Source organism: Phyllobates terribilis, unplaced genomic scaffold (genome assembly GCF_046119375.1).
Source record: "Phyllobates terribilis strain yellow unplaced genomic scaffold, ASM4611937v1 Scaffold_9__5_contigs__length_417890890, whole genome shotgun sequence".
NCBI lineage: Eukaryota > Metazoa > Chordata > Amphibia > Anura > Dendrobatidae > Phyllobates > Phyllobates terribilis.
The window spans coordinates 333952656-333965886 of NW_027362769.1; the positions used below are offsets into that span (position 1 = coordinate 333952656).

At 62.4% G+C, this 13231-nt stretch overlaps 1 protein-coding gene across 2 annotated transcripts in view; it reads right to left on the reverse strand.

Moving 5' to 3' along the window:
- Positions 1-312: 312 nt before the first annotated feature.
- BAIAP2L1 (BAR/IMD domain containing adaptor protein 2 like 1) overlaps positions 313-13231 on the reverse strand; it is a 91154-nt gene continuing 78235 nt past the window's right edge. For both annotated transcript variants that reach the window (XM_073648010.1, XM_073648011.1), the window contains exons 13-14: positions 1503-1543; positions 313-564 (exon numbers count right to left, since the gene is read on the reverse strand). In XM_073648010.1, coding sequence (XP_073504111.1) covers positions 489-564; positions 1503-1543 — 117 coding nt within the window. In that variant the 3' untranslated portion in view covers positions 313-488. The remainder of the gene's footprint in view (positions 565-1502; positions 1544-13231) is intronic.

A 13231-nucleotide genomic window follows, 5' to 3' on the forward strand; every position in this document is an offset into this window, starting at 1 on the left:
ACACTGAACAAGCAGGAGGTTAGATGTGACATTAGGGCAAAGAAAAACCTAAAATCCATCTTTGGATGTGAATGAAGTATTATAAAAAGTAAAATATTTGCAGCATTACAGATACAAGCTGTAGAACACTTTCTAAAGGCGAATTCGGGTCCCTGTCCGAGCTCATTATTTCATAAGGTTTGATATGATGACATGTGAGCGTTCAAAGTGCTAACGATGATGACACAATTCTTTGTCCATAAACCTATTTACCACAATAATTATTCCTGCTCAACAACATTGGCAACCAGCACGAGAAATAAGAGTCCGCAATTAAACATGGCGCTCCCCTTTATTCAATCGCATAGACTTTTTTTTTTCTTTTGTCCCGGATGAATATGCCCAAATCATTTCAAAAGATCAAAAACAAAAAACGGGAAGAGAGAAATTATTTTACATAACAGGGGATACAGAAAAAAATAATTAAAAATTAAATTAATGGATTCTGCTCATCGGATAACAGGTGCCGATCGATCGTTGGTAATGGTGGGGCGCAGCTTGACAGTAGCAAACGGGTTTTCCCCACTGCAACAAAAGAAGAAAATAGATTATGTGGAAAACAATTAAAATAATATGAAGAAAAAGGACGGATTTATGAAGACGTAGCGTCAATCTGGAACTGAGGACAGGGCGGACAACGCTGGGAGCAGGGTGCCGGACACTGGGGACATCCATCCACAGCTCTCCTCCATCTAATTCACGAACCATTCATCTATCTCATCATCTGCTCATGTCAACATGACTCCATTCCAATATCTGTCAGTCCGTCCAACACACTATAATTCCGTCCCTCCATTCTCGCCCCCAACTCACCATGTGTTCATCCACTCCTGCCATCCCACCTGCCCACCCTCCTGCCATCCCACCAGCCCACCCTCCTCCACCCCACCCCCTTCCCCCCATCCCCCCATCTTCCCTCCATCCCATCCTCCCTCCAACCCTCCATCCCACCATCCACCCTCCATCCCACCATCCACCCTCCATCCCACCATCCACCCTCCATCCCACCATCCACCCTCCATCCCACCATCCACCCTCCATCCCACATCCCACCATCCACCCTCCATCCCATCCTCCCTCCATCCCATCCTCCCTCCATCCCATCCTCCTCCCTCCATCCCATCCTCCTCCCTCCATCCCATCCTCCTCCCTCCATCCCATCCTCCTCCCTCCATCCCATCCTCCTCCCTCCATCCCATCCTCCCATCCTCCTTCCATCCCACCATCCTTCCATCCCTCCATACCATCAACCCTCCATCCCATCCTCCTCCCTCCATCCCATCCTCCTCCCTCCATCCCATCCTCCTCCCTCCATCCCATCCTCCTCCCTCCATCCCATCCTCCTTCCATCCCACCATCCCATCCTCCTTCCATCCCATCCTCCTTCCATCCCATCCCATCCTCCTTCCACCCCTCAGTCCAAATTGGCATATTCCTCTAAAAATAAACATTAAATGTCATACCTCAAAAATGGGTGTTTCATAACTCCATTTGGTGTTGGTTTCTGTTTGTTGAAAAAAAAAAGTTAGAAAATGACACAATGACCGACCACATTCTGTAAATATAAAAATAATAAATAATCTAGAGAAATCCTAAGCACTATATAAACCTAAGCACTGTTACTGGCAATACACAGATGTGGCCACTAGATGTCACCAGTGTACAATAATGTCTGCTCCCTCCTATCGTATCGGCCTCATAACCAATGACATCTTTACACCTGAAGGACGATCTTGTAAATCCTGCATCTATAGAATGATTGGGACTTGTGTTAGTTGTAAATTCACATTCCTTATTAGACGAGCTTTCTTAACATTTGTGTAATTTGTCTATTAATAATGAACAATCTGTAGCGTCGCTTATCAAAGATCAAAGGTCGGTTTGGGAAGTGAGCCAAAAATACAATGGAATCAGCAGTGACACGTGTGCAGTAATCCTCGCACGTGCAACCACCTGCACATGTGAGGATTCACACTGAGCTCTACACAATTCCTGCGCTATCTGGCAGTATCGTGTGAATTGTGCCTTTGCCATAGCTGCAGGCACAATTCACACGATATGCTAGATAGCACAGGAATTGTTTAGAGCTCAGTGCGGAGACTGTGGGAGAGACCGCCCCAGAGGATGGGGGAGGGAGAGCGGGAGCGCAAGAGCGGCCGCCCCAGAGGATGGGGGAGGGAGAGCGGGAGCGCAAGAGCGGCCGCCCCAGAGGATGGGGGAGGGAGAGCGGGAGCGCAAGAGCGGCCGCCCCAGAGGATGGGGGAGGGAGAGCGGGAGCGCAAGAGCGGCCGCCCCAGAGGATGGGGGAGGGAGAGCGGGAGCGCAAGAGCGGCCGCCCCAGAGGATGGGGGAGGGAGAGCGGGAGCGCAAGAGCGGCCGCCCCAGAGGATGGGGGAGGGAGAGCGAGAGCGCAAGAGCGGCCGCCCCAGAGGATGGGGGGCGGGAGAGCGGGAGCGCAAGAACGGCTGCCCCAGAGGATGGGGGGCGGGAGAGCGGGAGCGCAAGAGCGGCCGCCCCAGAGGATGGGGGGCGGGAGAGCGGGAGCGCAAGAGCGGCCGCCCCAGAGGATGGGGGAGGGAGAGCGGGAGCGCAAGAGCGGCCGCCCCAGAGGATGGGGGAGGGAGAGCGGGAGCGCAAGAGCGGTCGCCCCAGAGGATGGGGGAGGGAGAGCGGGAGCGCAAGAGCGGCCGCCCCAGAGGATGGGGGAGGGAGAGCGGGAGCGCAAGAGCGGCCGCCCCAGAGGATGGGGGAGGGAGAGCGGGAGCGCAAGAGCGGCCGCCCCAGAGGATGGGGGAGGGAGAGCGGGAGCGCAAGAGCGGCCGCCCCAGAGGATGGGGGAGGGAGAGCGGGAGCGCAAGAGCGGCCGCCCCAGAGGATGGGGGAGGGAGAGCGGGAGCGCAAGAGCGGCCGCCCCAGAGGATGGGGGAGGGAGAGCAGGAGCGCAAGAGCGGTCGCCCCAGAGGATGGGGGAGGGAGAGCGGGAGCGCAAGAGCGGCCGCCCCAGAGGATGGGGGAGGAAGAGAGACCGCCCCAGAGGATGGGGGAGGAAGAGCGGCCGCCCCAGAGGATGGGGGAGGGAGAGCGGGAGCGCAAGAGCGGCCGCCCCAGAGGATGGGGGAGGAAGAGCGGCCGCCCCAGAGGATGGGGGAGGGAGAGCGGGAGCGCAAGAGCGGCCGCCCCAGAGGATGGGGGAGGGAGAGCGGGAGCGCAAGAGCGGCCGCCCCAGAGGATGGGTGAGGGAGAGCGGGAGCGCAAGAGCGGCCGCCCCAGAGGATGGGGGAGGGAGAGCGGCCGCCCCAGAGGATGGGGGAGGGAGAGCGGGAGCGCAAGAGCGGCCGCCCCAGAGGATGGGGGGAGGGAGAGCGGGAGCGCAAGAGCGGCCGCCCCAGAGGATGGGGGGAGGGAGAGCGGGAGCGCAAGAGCGGCCGCCCCAGAGGATGGGGGGAGGGAGAGCGGGAGCACAAGAGCGGCCGCCCCAGAGGATGGGGGAGGGAGAGCGGCCACATCAGAGGGGGGAGAGAAAGCGGCCGCATCAGAGGGGGGAGAGAAAGCGGCCGCACCACAGGGGGGAGAGAAAGCGGCCGCACCACAGGGGGGAGAGAAAGCGGCCGCACCACAGGGGGGAGAGAAAGCGGCCGCACCACAGGGGGGAGAGAAAGCGGCCGCACCACAGGGGGGAGAGAAAGCGGCCGCACCACAGGGGGGAGAGAAAGCGGCCGCACCACAGGGGGGAGAGAAAGCGGCCGCACCACAGGGGGGAGAGAAAGCGGCCGCACCACAGGGGGGAGAGAAAGCGGCCGCACCACAGGGGGGAGAGAAAGCGGCCGCACCACAGGGGGGAGAGAAAGCGGCCGCACCACAGGGGGGAGAGAAAGCGGCCGCACCATAGGGGGGAGAGAAAGCGGCCGCACCACAGGGGGGAGAGAAAGCGGCCGCACCACAGGGGGGAGAGAAAGCGGCCGCACCACAGGGGGGAGAGAAAGCGGCCGCACCACAGGGGGGAGAGAAAGAGGCCGCACCACAGGGGGGAGAGAAAGAGGCCGCACCACAGGGGGGAGAGAAAGCGGCCGCACCACAGGGGGGAGAGAAAGCGGCCGCACCAGAGAGGAGAGAGAAAGCGGCCGCACCAGAGGGGGGAGAGAAAGCGGCCGCCCCAGAGGATGGGGGAGGGAGAGCGGGAGCGCAAGAGCGGCTGCACCAGAGGAGGGGAGCGGGAGCGCGAGAGCGGCCGCACCAGAGGGGGGAGAGAAAGCGGCCGCACCACAGGGGGGAGAGAAAGCGGCCGCACCACAGGGGGGAGAGAAAGCGGCCGCACCAGAGAGGAGAGAGACAGCGGCCGCACCAGAGGGGGGAGAGACAGCGGCCGCACCAGAGGGGGGAGAGAAAGCGGCCGCCCCAGAGGATGGAGGAGGGAGAGCGGGAGCGCAAGAGCGGCCGCCCCAGAGGATGGGGGAGGGAGAGCGGGAGAACAAGAGCGGCAGCCCCAGAGGATGGGGGAGGGAGAGCGGGAGAACAAGAGCGGCAGCCCCAGAGGATGGGGGAGGGAGAGCGGGAGCGCAAGAGCGGCTGCACCAGAGGGGGGGAGCGGGAGCGCAAGAGCGGCTGCACCAGAGGGGGGAGAGAAAGCGGCCGCACCAGAGAGGGGAGAGAAAGCGGCCGCACCAGAGGGGGGGAGAGAAAGCGGCCGCACCAGAGGGGGGGGGAGATAAAGCGGCCGCACCAGAGGGGGGAGAGAAAGCGGCCGCACCAGAGAGGAGAGAGAAAGCGGCCGCACCAGAGAGGAGAGAGAAAGCGGCCGCCCCAGAGGATGGGGGAGGGAGAGCGGGAGCGCAAGAGCGGCTGCACCAGAGGAGGGGAGCGGGAGCGCGAGAGCGGCCGCACCAGAGGGAGGAGAGAAAGCGGCCGCACCACAGGGGGGAGAGAAAGCGGCCGCACCACAGGGGGGAGAGAAAGCGGCCGCACCAGAGAGGAGAGAGAAAGCGGCCGCACCAGAGGGGGGAGAGAAAGCGGCCGCCCCAGAGGATGGGGGAGGGAGAGCGGGAGCGCAAGAGCGGCTGCACCAGAGGAGGGGAGCGGGAGCGCGAGAGCGGCCGCACCAGAGGGGGGAGAGAAAGCGGCCGCACCACAGGGGGGAGAGAAAGCGGCCGCACCACAGGGGGGAGAGAAAGCGGCCGCACCAGAGAGGAGAGAGACAGCGGCCGCACCAGAGGGGGGAGAGACAGCGGCCGCACCAGAGGGGGGAGAGAAAGCGGCCGCCCCAGAGGATGGAGGAGGGAGAGCGGGAGCGCAAGAGCGGCCGCCCCAGAGGATGGGGGAGGGAGAGCGGGATAACAAGAGCGGCAGCCCCAGAGGATGGGGGAGGGAGAGCGGGAGAACAAGAGCGGCAGCCCCAGAGGATGGGGGAGGGAGAGCGGGAGCGCAAGAGCGGCTGCACCAGAGGGGGGGAGCGGGAGCGCAAGAGCGGCTGCACCAGAGGGGGGAGAGAAAGCGGCCGCACCAGAGAGGGGAGAGAAAGCGGCCGCACCAGAGGGGGGGAGAGAAAGCGGCCGCACCAGAGGGGGGGGAGATAAAGCGGCCGCACCAGAGGGGGGAGAGAAAGCGGCCGCACCAGAGAGGAGAGAGAAAGCGGCCGCACCAGAGAGGAGAGAGAAAGCGGCCGCCCCAGAGGATGGGGGAGGGAGAGCGGGAGCGCAAGAGCGGCTGCACCAGAGGAGGGGAGCGGGAGCGCGAGAGCGGCCGCACCAGAGGGAGGAGAGAAAGCGGCCGCACCACAGGGGGGAGAGAAAGCGGCCGCACCACAGGGGGGAGAGAAAGCGGCCGCACCAGAGAGGAGAGAGAAAGCGGCCGCACCAGAGGGGGGAGAGAAAGCGGCCGCCCCAGAGGATGGGGGAGGGAGAGCGGGAGCGCAAGAGCGGCTGCACCAGAGGAGGGGAGCGGGAGCGCGAGAGCGGCCGCACCAGAGGGGGGAGAGAAAGCGGCCGCACCACAGGGGGGAGAGAAAGCGGCCGCACCACAGGGGGGAGAGAAAGCGGCCGCACCAGAGAGGAGAGAGACAGCGGCCGCACCAGAGGGGGGAGAGACAGCGGCCGCACCAGAGGGGGGAGAGAAAGCGGCCGCCCCAGAGGATGGAGGAGGGAGAGCGGGAGCGCAAGAGCGGCCGCCCCAGAGGATGGGGGAGGGAGAGCGGGATAACAAGAGCGGCAGCCCCAGAGGATGGGGGAGGGAGAGCGGGAGAACAAGAGCGGCAGCCCCAGAGGATGGGGGAGGGAGAGCGGGAGCGCAAGAGCGGCTGCACCAGAGGGGGGGAGCGGGAGCGCAAGAGCGGCTGCACCAGAGGGGGGAGAGAAAGCGGCCGCACCAGAGAGGGGAGAGAAAGCGGCCGCACCAGAGGGGGGGAGAGAAAGCGGCCGCACCAGAGGGGGGGGGAGAGAAAGCGGCCGCACCAGAGGGGGGGGGGAGAGAAAGCGGCCGCACCAGAGAGGAGAGAGAAAGCGGCCGCACCAGAGAGGAGAGAGAAAGCGGCCGCCCCAGAGGATGGGGGAGGGAGAGCGGGAGCGCAAGAGCGGCTGCACCAGAGGAGGGGAGCGGGAGCGCGAGAGCGGCCGCACCAGAGGGAGGAGAGAAAGCGGCCGCACCACAGGGGGGAGAGAAAGCGGCCGCACCACAGGGGGGAGAGAAAGCGGCCGCACCACAGGGGGGAGAGAAAGCGGCCGCACCACAGGGGGGAGAGAAAGCGGCCGCACCACAGGGGGGAGAGAAAGCGGCCGCACCACAGGGGGGAGAGAAAGCGGCCACACCACAGGGGGGAGAGAAAGCGGCCGCACCACAGGGGGGAGAGAAAGCGGCCGCACCACAGGGGGGAGAGAAAGCGGCCGCACCAGAGAGGGGAGAGAAAGCGGCCGCACCAGAGGGGGGGAGAGAAAGCGGCCGCACCAGAGGGGGGGGGAGAGAAAGCGGCCGCACCAGAGGGGGGGGGAGAGAAAGCGGCCGCACCAGAGAGGGGAGAGAAAGCGGCCGCACCAGAGAGGAGAGAGAAAGCGGCCGCACCAGAGAGGAGAGAGAAAGCGGCCGCCCCAGAGGATGGGGGAGGGAGAGCGGGAGCGCAAGAGCGGCTGCACCAGAGGAGGGGAGCGGGAGCGCGAGAGCGGCCGCACCAGAGGGAGGAGAGAAAGCGGCCGCACCACAGGGGGGAGAGAAAGCGGCCGCACCACAGGGGGGAGAGAAAGCGGCCGCACCACAGGGGGGAGAGAAAGCGGCCGCACCACAGGGGGGAGAGAAAGCGGCCGCACCAGAGAGGAGAGAGAAAGCGGCCGCACCAGAGAGGAGAGAGAAAGCGGCCGCACCAGAGAGGAGAGAGAAAGCGGCCGCCCCAGAGGATGGGGGAGGGAGAGCGGGAGCGCAAGAGCGGCTGCACCAGAGGAGGGGAGCGGGAGCGCGAGAGCGGCCGCACCAGAGGGAGGAGAGAAAGCGGCCGCACCACAGGGGGGAGAGAAAGCGGCCGCACCACAGGGGGGAGAGAAAGCGGCCGCACCAGAGGGGGGAGAGAAAGCGGCCGCACCAGAGGGGGGAGAGAAAGCGGCCGCACCAGAGGGGGGAGAGAAAGCGGCCGCCCCAGAGGATGGGGGAGGGAGAGCGGGAGAACAAGAGCGGCAGCCCCAGAGGATGTGGGAGGGAGAGCGGGAGCGCAAGAGCGGCTGCACCAGAGGGGGGAGCGGGAGCGCAAGAGCGGCTGCACCAGAGGGGGGAGAGAAAGCGGCCGCACCAGAGAGGGGAGAGAAAGCGGCCGCACCAGAGGGGGGGAGAGAAAGCGGCCGCACCAGAGGGGGGGGAGAGAAAGCGGCCGCACCAGAGAGGAGAGAGAAAGCGGCCGCACCAGAGAGGAGAGAGAAAGCGGCCGCCCCAGAGGATGGGGGAGGGAGAGCGGGAGCGCAAGAGCGGCTGCACCAGAGGAGGGGAGCGGGAGCGCGAGAGCGGCCGCACCAGAGGGAGGAGAGAAAGCGGCCGCACCACAGGGGGGAGAGAAAGCGGCCGCCCCAGAGGATGGAGGAGGGAGAGCGGGAGCGCAAGAGCGGCCGCCCCAGAGGATGGGGGAGGGAGAGCGGGAGAACAAGAGCGGCAGCCCCAGAGGATGGGGGAGGGAGAGCGGGAGAACAAGAGCGGCAGCCCCAGAGGATGGGGGAGGGAGAGCGGGAGCGCAAGAGCGGCTGCACCAGAGGGGGGGAGCGGGAGCGCAAGAGCGGCTGCACCAGAGGGGGGAGAGAAAGCGGCCGCACCAGAGAGGGGAGAGAAAGCGGCCGCACCAGAGGGGGGGGGGAGAAAGCGGCCGCACCAGAGGGGGGGGGGAGAGAAAGCGGCCGCACCAGAGGGGGGAGAGAAAGCGGCCGCACCAGAGAGGAGAGAGAAAGCGGCCGCACCAGAGAGGAGAGAGAAAGCGGCCGCCCCAGAGGATGGGGGAGGGAGAGCGGGAGCGCAAGAGCGGCTGCACCAGAGGAGGGGAGCGGGAGCGCGAGAGCGGCCGCACCAGAGGGAGGAGAGAAAGCGGCCGCACCACAGGGGGGAGAGAAAGCGGCCGCACCACAGGGGGGAGAGAAAGCGGCCGCACCAGAGAGGAGAGAGACAGCGGCCGCACCAGAGGGGGGAGAGAAAGCGGCCGCCCCAGAGGATGGAGGAGGGAGAGCGGGAGCGCAAGAGCGGCCGCCCCAGAGGATGGGGGAGGGAGAGCGGGAGAACAAGAGCGGCAGCCCCAGAGGATGGGGGAGGGAGAGCGGGAGAACAAGAGCGGCAGCCCCAGAGGATGGGGGAGGGAGAGCGGGAGCGCAAGAGCGGCTGCACCAGAGGGGGGGAGCGGGAGCGCAAGAGCGGCCGCACCAGAGGGGGGGAGCGGGAGCGCAAGAGCGGCCGCACCAGAGGGGGGAGAGAAAGCGGCCGCACCAGAGAGGGGGGAGAAAGCGGCCGCACCAGAGAGGAGAGAGAAAGCGGCCGCCCCAGAGGATGGAGGAGGGAGAGCGGGAGAACAAGAGCGGCAGCCCCAGAGGATGGGGGAGGGAGAGCGGGAGCGCAAGAGCGGCTGCACCAGAGGGGGGGAGCGGGAGCGCAAGAGCGGCCGCACCAGAGGGGGGAGAGAAAGCGGCCGCACCAGAGGGGGGAGAGAAAGCGGCCGCACCAGAGGGGGGAGAGAAAGCGGCCGCACCAGAGGGGGGAGAGAAAGCGGCCGCACCAGAGAGGAGAGAGACAGCGGCCGCACCAGAGGGGGGAGAGAAAGCGGCCGCCCCAGAGGATGGAGGAGGGAGAGCGGGAGCGCAAGAGCGGCCGCCCCAGAGGATGGGGGAGGGAGAGCGGGAGAACAAGAGCGGCAGCCCCAGAGGATGGGGGAGGGAGAGCGGGAGCGCAAGAGCGGCTGCACCAGAGGGGGGGAGCGGGAGCGCAAGAGCGGCCGCACCAGAGGAGGGAGAGAAAGCGGCCGCACCAGAGAGGGGGGGAGAAAGCGGCCGCACCAGAGAGGAGAGAGAAAGCGGCAGCCCCAGAGGATGGGGGAGGGAGAGCGGGAGCGCAAGAGCGGCTGCACCAGAGGGGGGGAGCGGGAGCGCAAGAGCGGCCGCACCAGAGGGGGGAGAGAAAGCGGCCGCACCAGAGGGGGGAGAGAAAGCGGCCGCACCAGAGGGGGGAGAGAAAGCGGCCGCACCAGAGGGGGGGAGAGAAAGCGGCCGCACCAGAGGGGGGGAGAGAAAGCGGCCGCACCAGAGGGGGGGAGAGAAAGCGGCCGCACCAGAGGGGGGGAGAGAAAGCGGCCGCACCAGAGGGGGGGAGAGAAAGCGGCCGCACCAGAGGGGGGGAGAGAAAGCGGCCGCACCAGAGGGGGGGAGAGAAAGCGGCCGCACCAGAGGGGGGGAGAGAAAGCGGCCGCACCAGAGGGGGGGAGAGAAAGCGGCCGCACCAGAGGGGGGGAGAGAAAGCGGCCGCACCAGAGGGGGGGAGAGAAAGCGGCCGCACCAGAGGGGGGGAGAGAAAGCGGCCGCACCAGAGGGGGGGAGAGAAAGCGGCCGCACCAGAGGGGGGGAGAGAAAGCGGCCGCACCAGAGGGGGGGAGAGAAAGCGGCCGCACCAGAGGGGGGGAGAGAAAGCGGCCGCACCAGAGGGGGGGAGAGAAAGCGGCCGCACCAGAGGGGGGGAGAGAAAGCGGCCGCACCAGAGGGGGGGAGAGAAAGCGGCCGCACCAGAGGGGGGGAGAGAAAGCGGCCGCACCAGAGGGGGGGGGAGAGAAAGCGGCCGCACCAGAGGGGGGGGGAGAGAAAGCGGCCGCACCAGAGGGGGGGAGAGAAAGCGGCCGCACCAGAGGGGGGAGAGAAAGCGGCCGCACCAGAGGGGGGGAGAGAAAGCGGCCGCACCAGAGGGGGGAGAGAAAGCGGCCGCACCAGAGGGGGGGAGAGAAAGCGGCCGCACCAGAGGGGGGGGAGAGAAAGCGGCCGCACCAGGGGGGGGAGAGAAAGCGGCCGCACCAGAGGGGGGGAGAGAAAGCGGCCGCACCAGAGGGGGGGAGAGAAAGCGGCCGCACCAGAGGGGGGGAGAGAAAGCGGCCGCACCAGAGGGGGGGGGAGAGAAAGCGGCCGCACCAGAGGGGGGGAGAGAAAGCGGCCGCACCAGAGGGGGGAGAGAAAGCGGCCGCACCAGAGGGGGGAGAGAAAGCGGCCGCACCAGAGGGGGGAGAGAAAGCGGCCGCACCAGAGGGGGGAGGGGGGGGGGCGTGGCTGCACCAGATAGGGGCGCGGTTGCACCAGATGGGGGGGGGGGTGCACGGGTTCACCAAACGGTGGAGAGAGAGCACGGCTGCACCGGGGGGAGGAGGGGGGGGAAGAGAGCGGCTGCACCAGAGGGAAGGGGGAGGGGGGGGGCGGCTGCACCAGAGAAGGGAGAAGAGTCACAGGAGAGGCTCCATACCCCCATGATTGCAGGAAGGTTGCCCCCACCCACAATTACAGCAAGAGCGCCCCCCTGACCCACGGTTAAAGCAACAGCGCCCCCCCCACCAACGGTTACAGGAAGAATGCCCCCCCTCCACCCACGGTTACAGGAAGAGCGTCCCATCCCCCACCAAATTTGGATACGGAGACTTATAAAAAAGTTGTGATTTCTATAACAGGATCTCCCTTTTTGTATTTGTGAGAAATGCCACTCTGGTACAGAAGACCAGGACTGAATAATGGCTGCAGCCATTGGTGAGATGTTCCCTATACCCAAGCATTCTTGCAGTAATAAAGCAATACATTTTTTTCTAAACTACTTCAGTAAGTGACTTGGCCATTTTACGTCTACAGCTCCTGTGCAGATGTAGGCGTCTCCATGGTAACAGACTACAAACCAGCTCTGTGTAGTCTGATCCTGCGGCCGCACTCCATCTATCTGACCTGTAATTCTGAGGCTTCAAAACGGACTTGGCCCTGAGCGTTCCCCAAACCCCACAGTGTGGTGTATATAAAAATAATGTGCGAGTGCCTGGAACGTCTGCAGGCCTCCGGTTTACCTTCGCTCCTTCTAGGACACCTATCACTTTAATTCTTGTGTACTCCATTTGGTACAGTTTTGCGTTATTGTGCTGGTAATGCATGAGGACATATTTCCATCTGCGGCGTTCCTCTCCAATGCGCATCGCGGAGCTCCTGACAATCAAGGGCAAGCCGACCTCGCCCCGCAGCGATAAAACACGAGAACAATGCTCTCAGCCCTGGCAGATCTGCACGGCCGCTGATCTCAGGATCTGCTGCAGCCATATACTGATAGGCCAGGATGTCTGATATCGCAGCGTCTGGAGGTTTCCTTGGTGTCATTCTGAATCTTGCAGAATAAAAAGCTGCTCAGTCACTTAATATTTGTTTAGATGAATAATTCTCTTATCTTAGCAGCTAGTATGTAAGATATTTCAAGTGGTTTGTCGCTCATTTCTTCCCCTGCATGCAGGGGGATGAGGGTGATAAATAAGCTTGATATAGCTTGTAATTACAGGGATGAACAGTAGAGGGCAGCACCTGTACTCCGGAATCCAAAGACTGGTACAATGTGATAAAATCAGTACAACATGGCGATTTGTGGGCACATAGCACCAGGACCAGAGAGGAAAGTCCCTTTTAAATAGAAAACACAAGTCCCTTAAAGTGGACCGTTTTTGCTTGATTTATTCCTACCGCTCCCCTGAGTATTCAGAGTTTATTTAAACCTGCCATACGGTTCCAGAGATATGGGCCTTTTTATTTATTGCTAATGTTTATGGCCTTTTCCAAGTAGGCGTGGCTCATATGATTCCTCAGGGGCGTGTCTATTCAGCTCTGCACTTTTATATAGGGCTGATGCCCTTTTTGTAAGTGGGCGTGGCTCACAGGATTCCTCAGGGGCGTGTCTTTATGGTGCTCCACATTATTATCCTGTTAGCCACACCCCCTGGGAACAACCATAAAACTGAACAGGAAACTAAAAAGCCTACGTCTCTGGAACAGTATGGCGGATTTAAAAAAAAAAAAAATTATATATATATATTTATATTAAAATGGCACACTCAGAGGAGAAGTGGGGATAAAGTAAGAGCAAAAACTGGACAATTTTGACCTGGTGACAGATACTCTTTAAAGGGATTGTCTTAGCAGAAACAACAACTTTTATAAAGTTGCCACTTGGGTGGTCAAACAACTGGTTTTATCAAGGTAAATGGCAACATGCCACATGAAAAATGTAATGTATTGCATGGCAGATAAAGAGCAGTCAACGCAAGACAAGAACAGCTCCAGTCTTTCCGAACAGGAACCCATTACATCCCCTTGTTTGATGTCTATGTGGATATATGAATAGGGACCGACTTCATCAGACTCCCCACTATTAGAGTTTTCTGAGAGGTTGTTTGGAGCAGATCCTCCTCAAAACTTGCTCCTAAAATGCTTTTCTATTCATTTCTATGGGAAATCCACTTTGTTGCTCATATGAGAATTTTTTCCTTTAAGAGGTATTGAAAAACACCTGGAGGGGAATAAAAAGTGCATATCACTTTTTTTTTTTAAGTGGCTCCTGAGTGATACTGCTCCAAACTATGCATTGTCCAATTAAAAGGCTACAAAAAAAGCTTCAGGGAAAAAAAAACCTCAACATTTAATTATTATTTCTTGAATATATATTCTATTTCCTATGTAACTGGTAGCCGATATATGAGCCC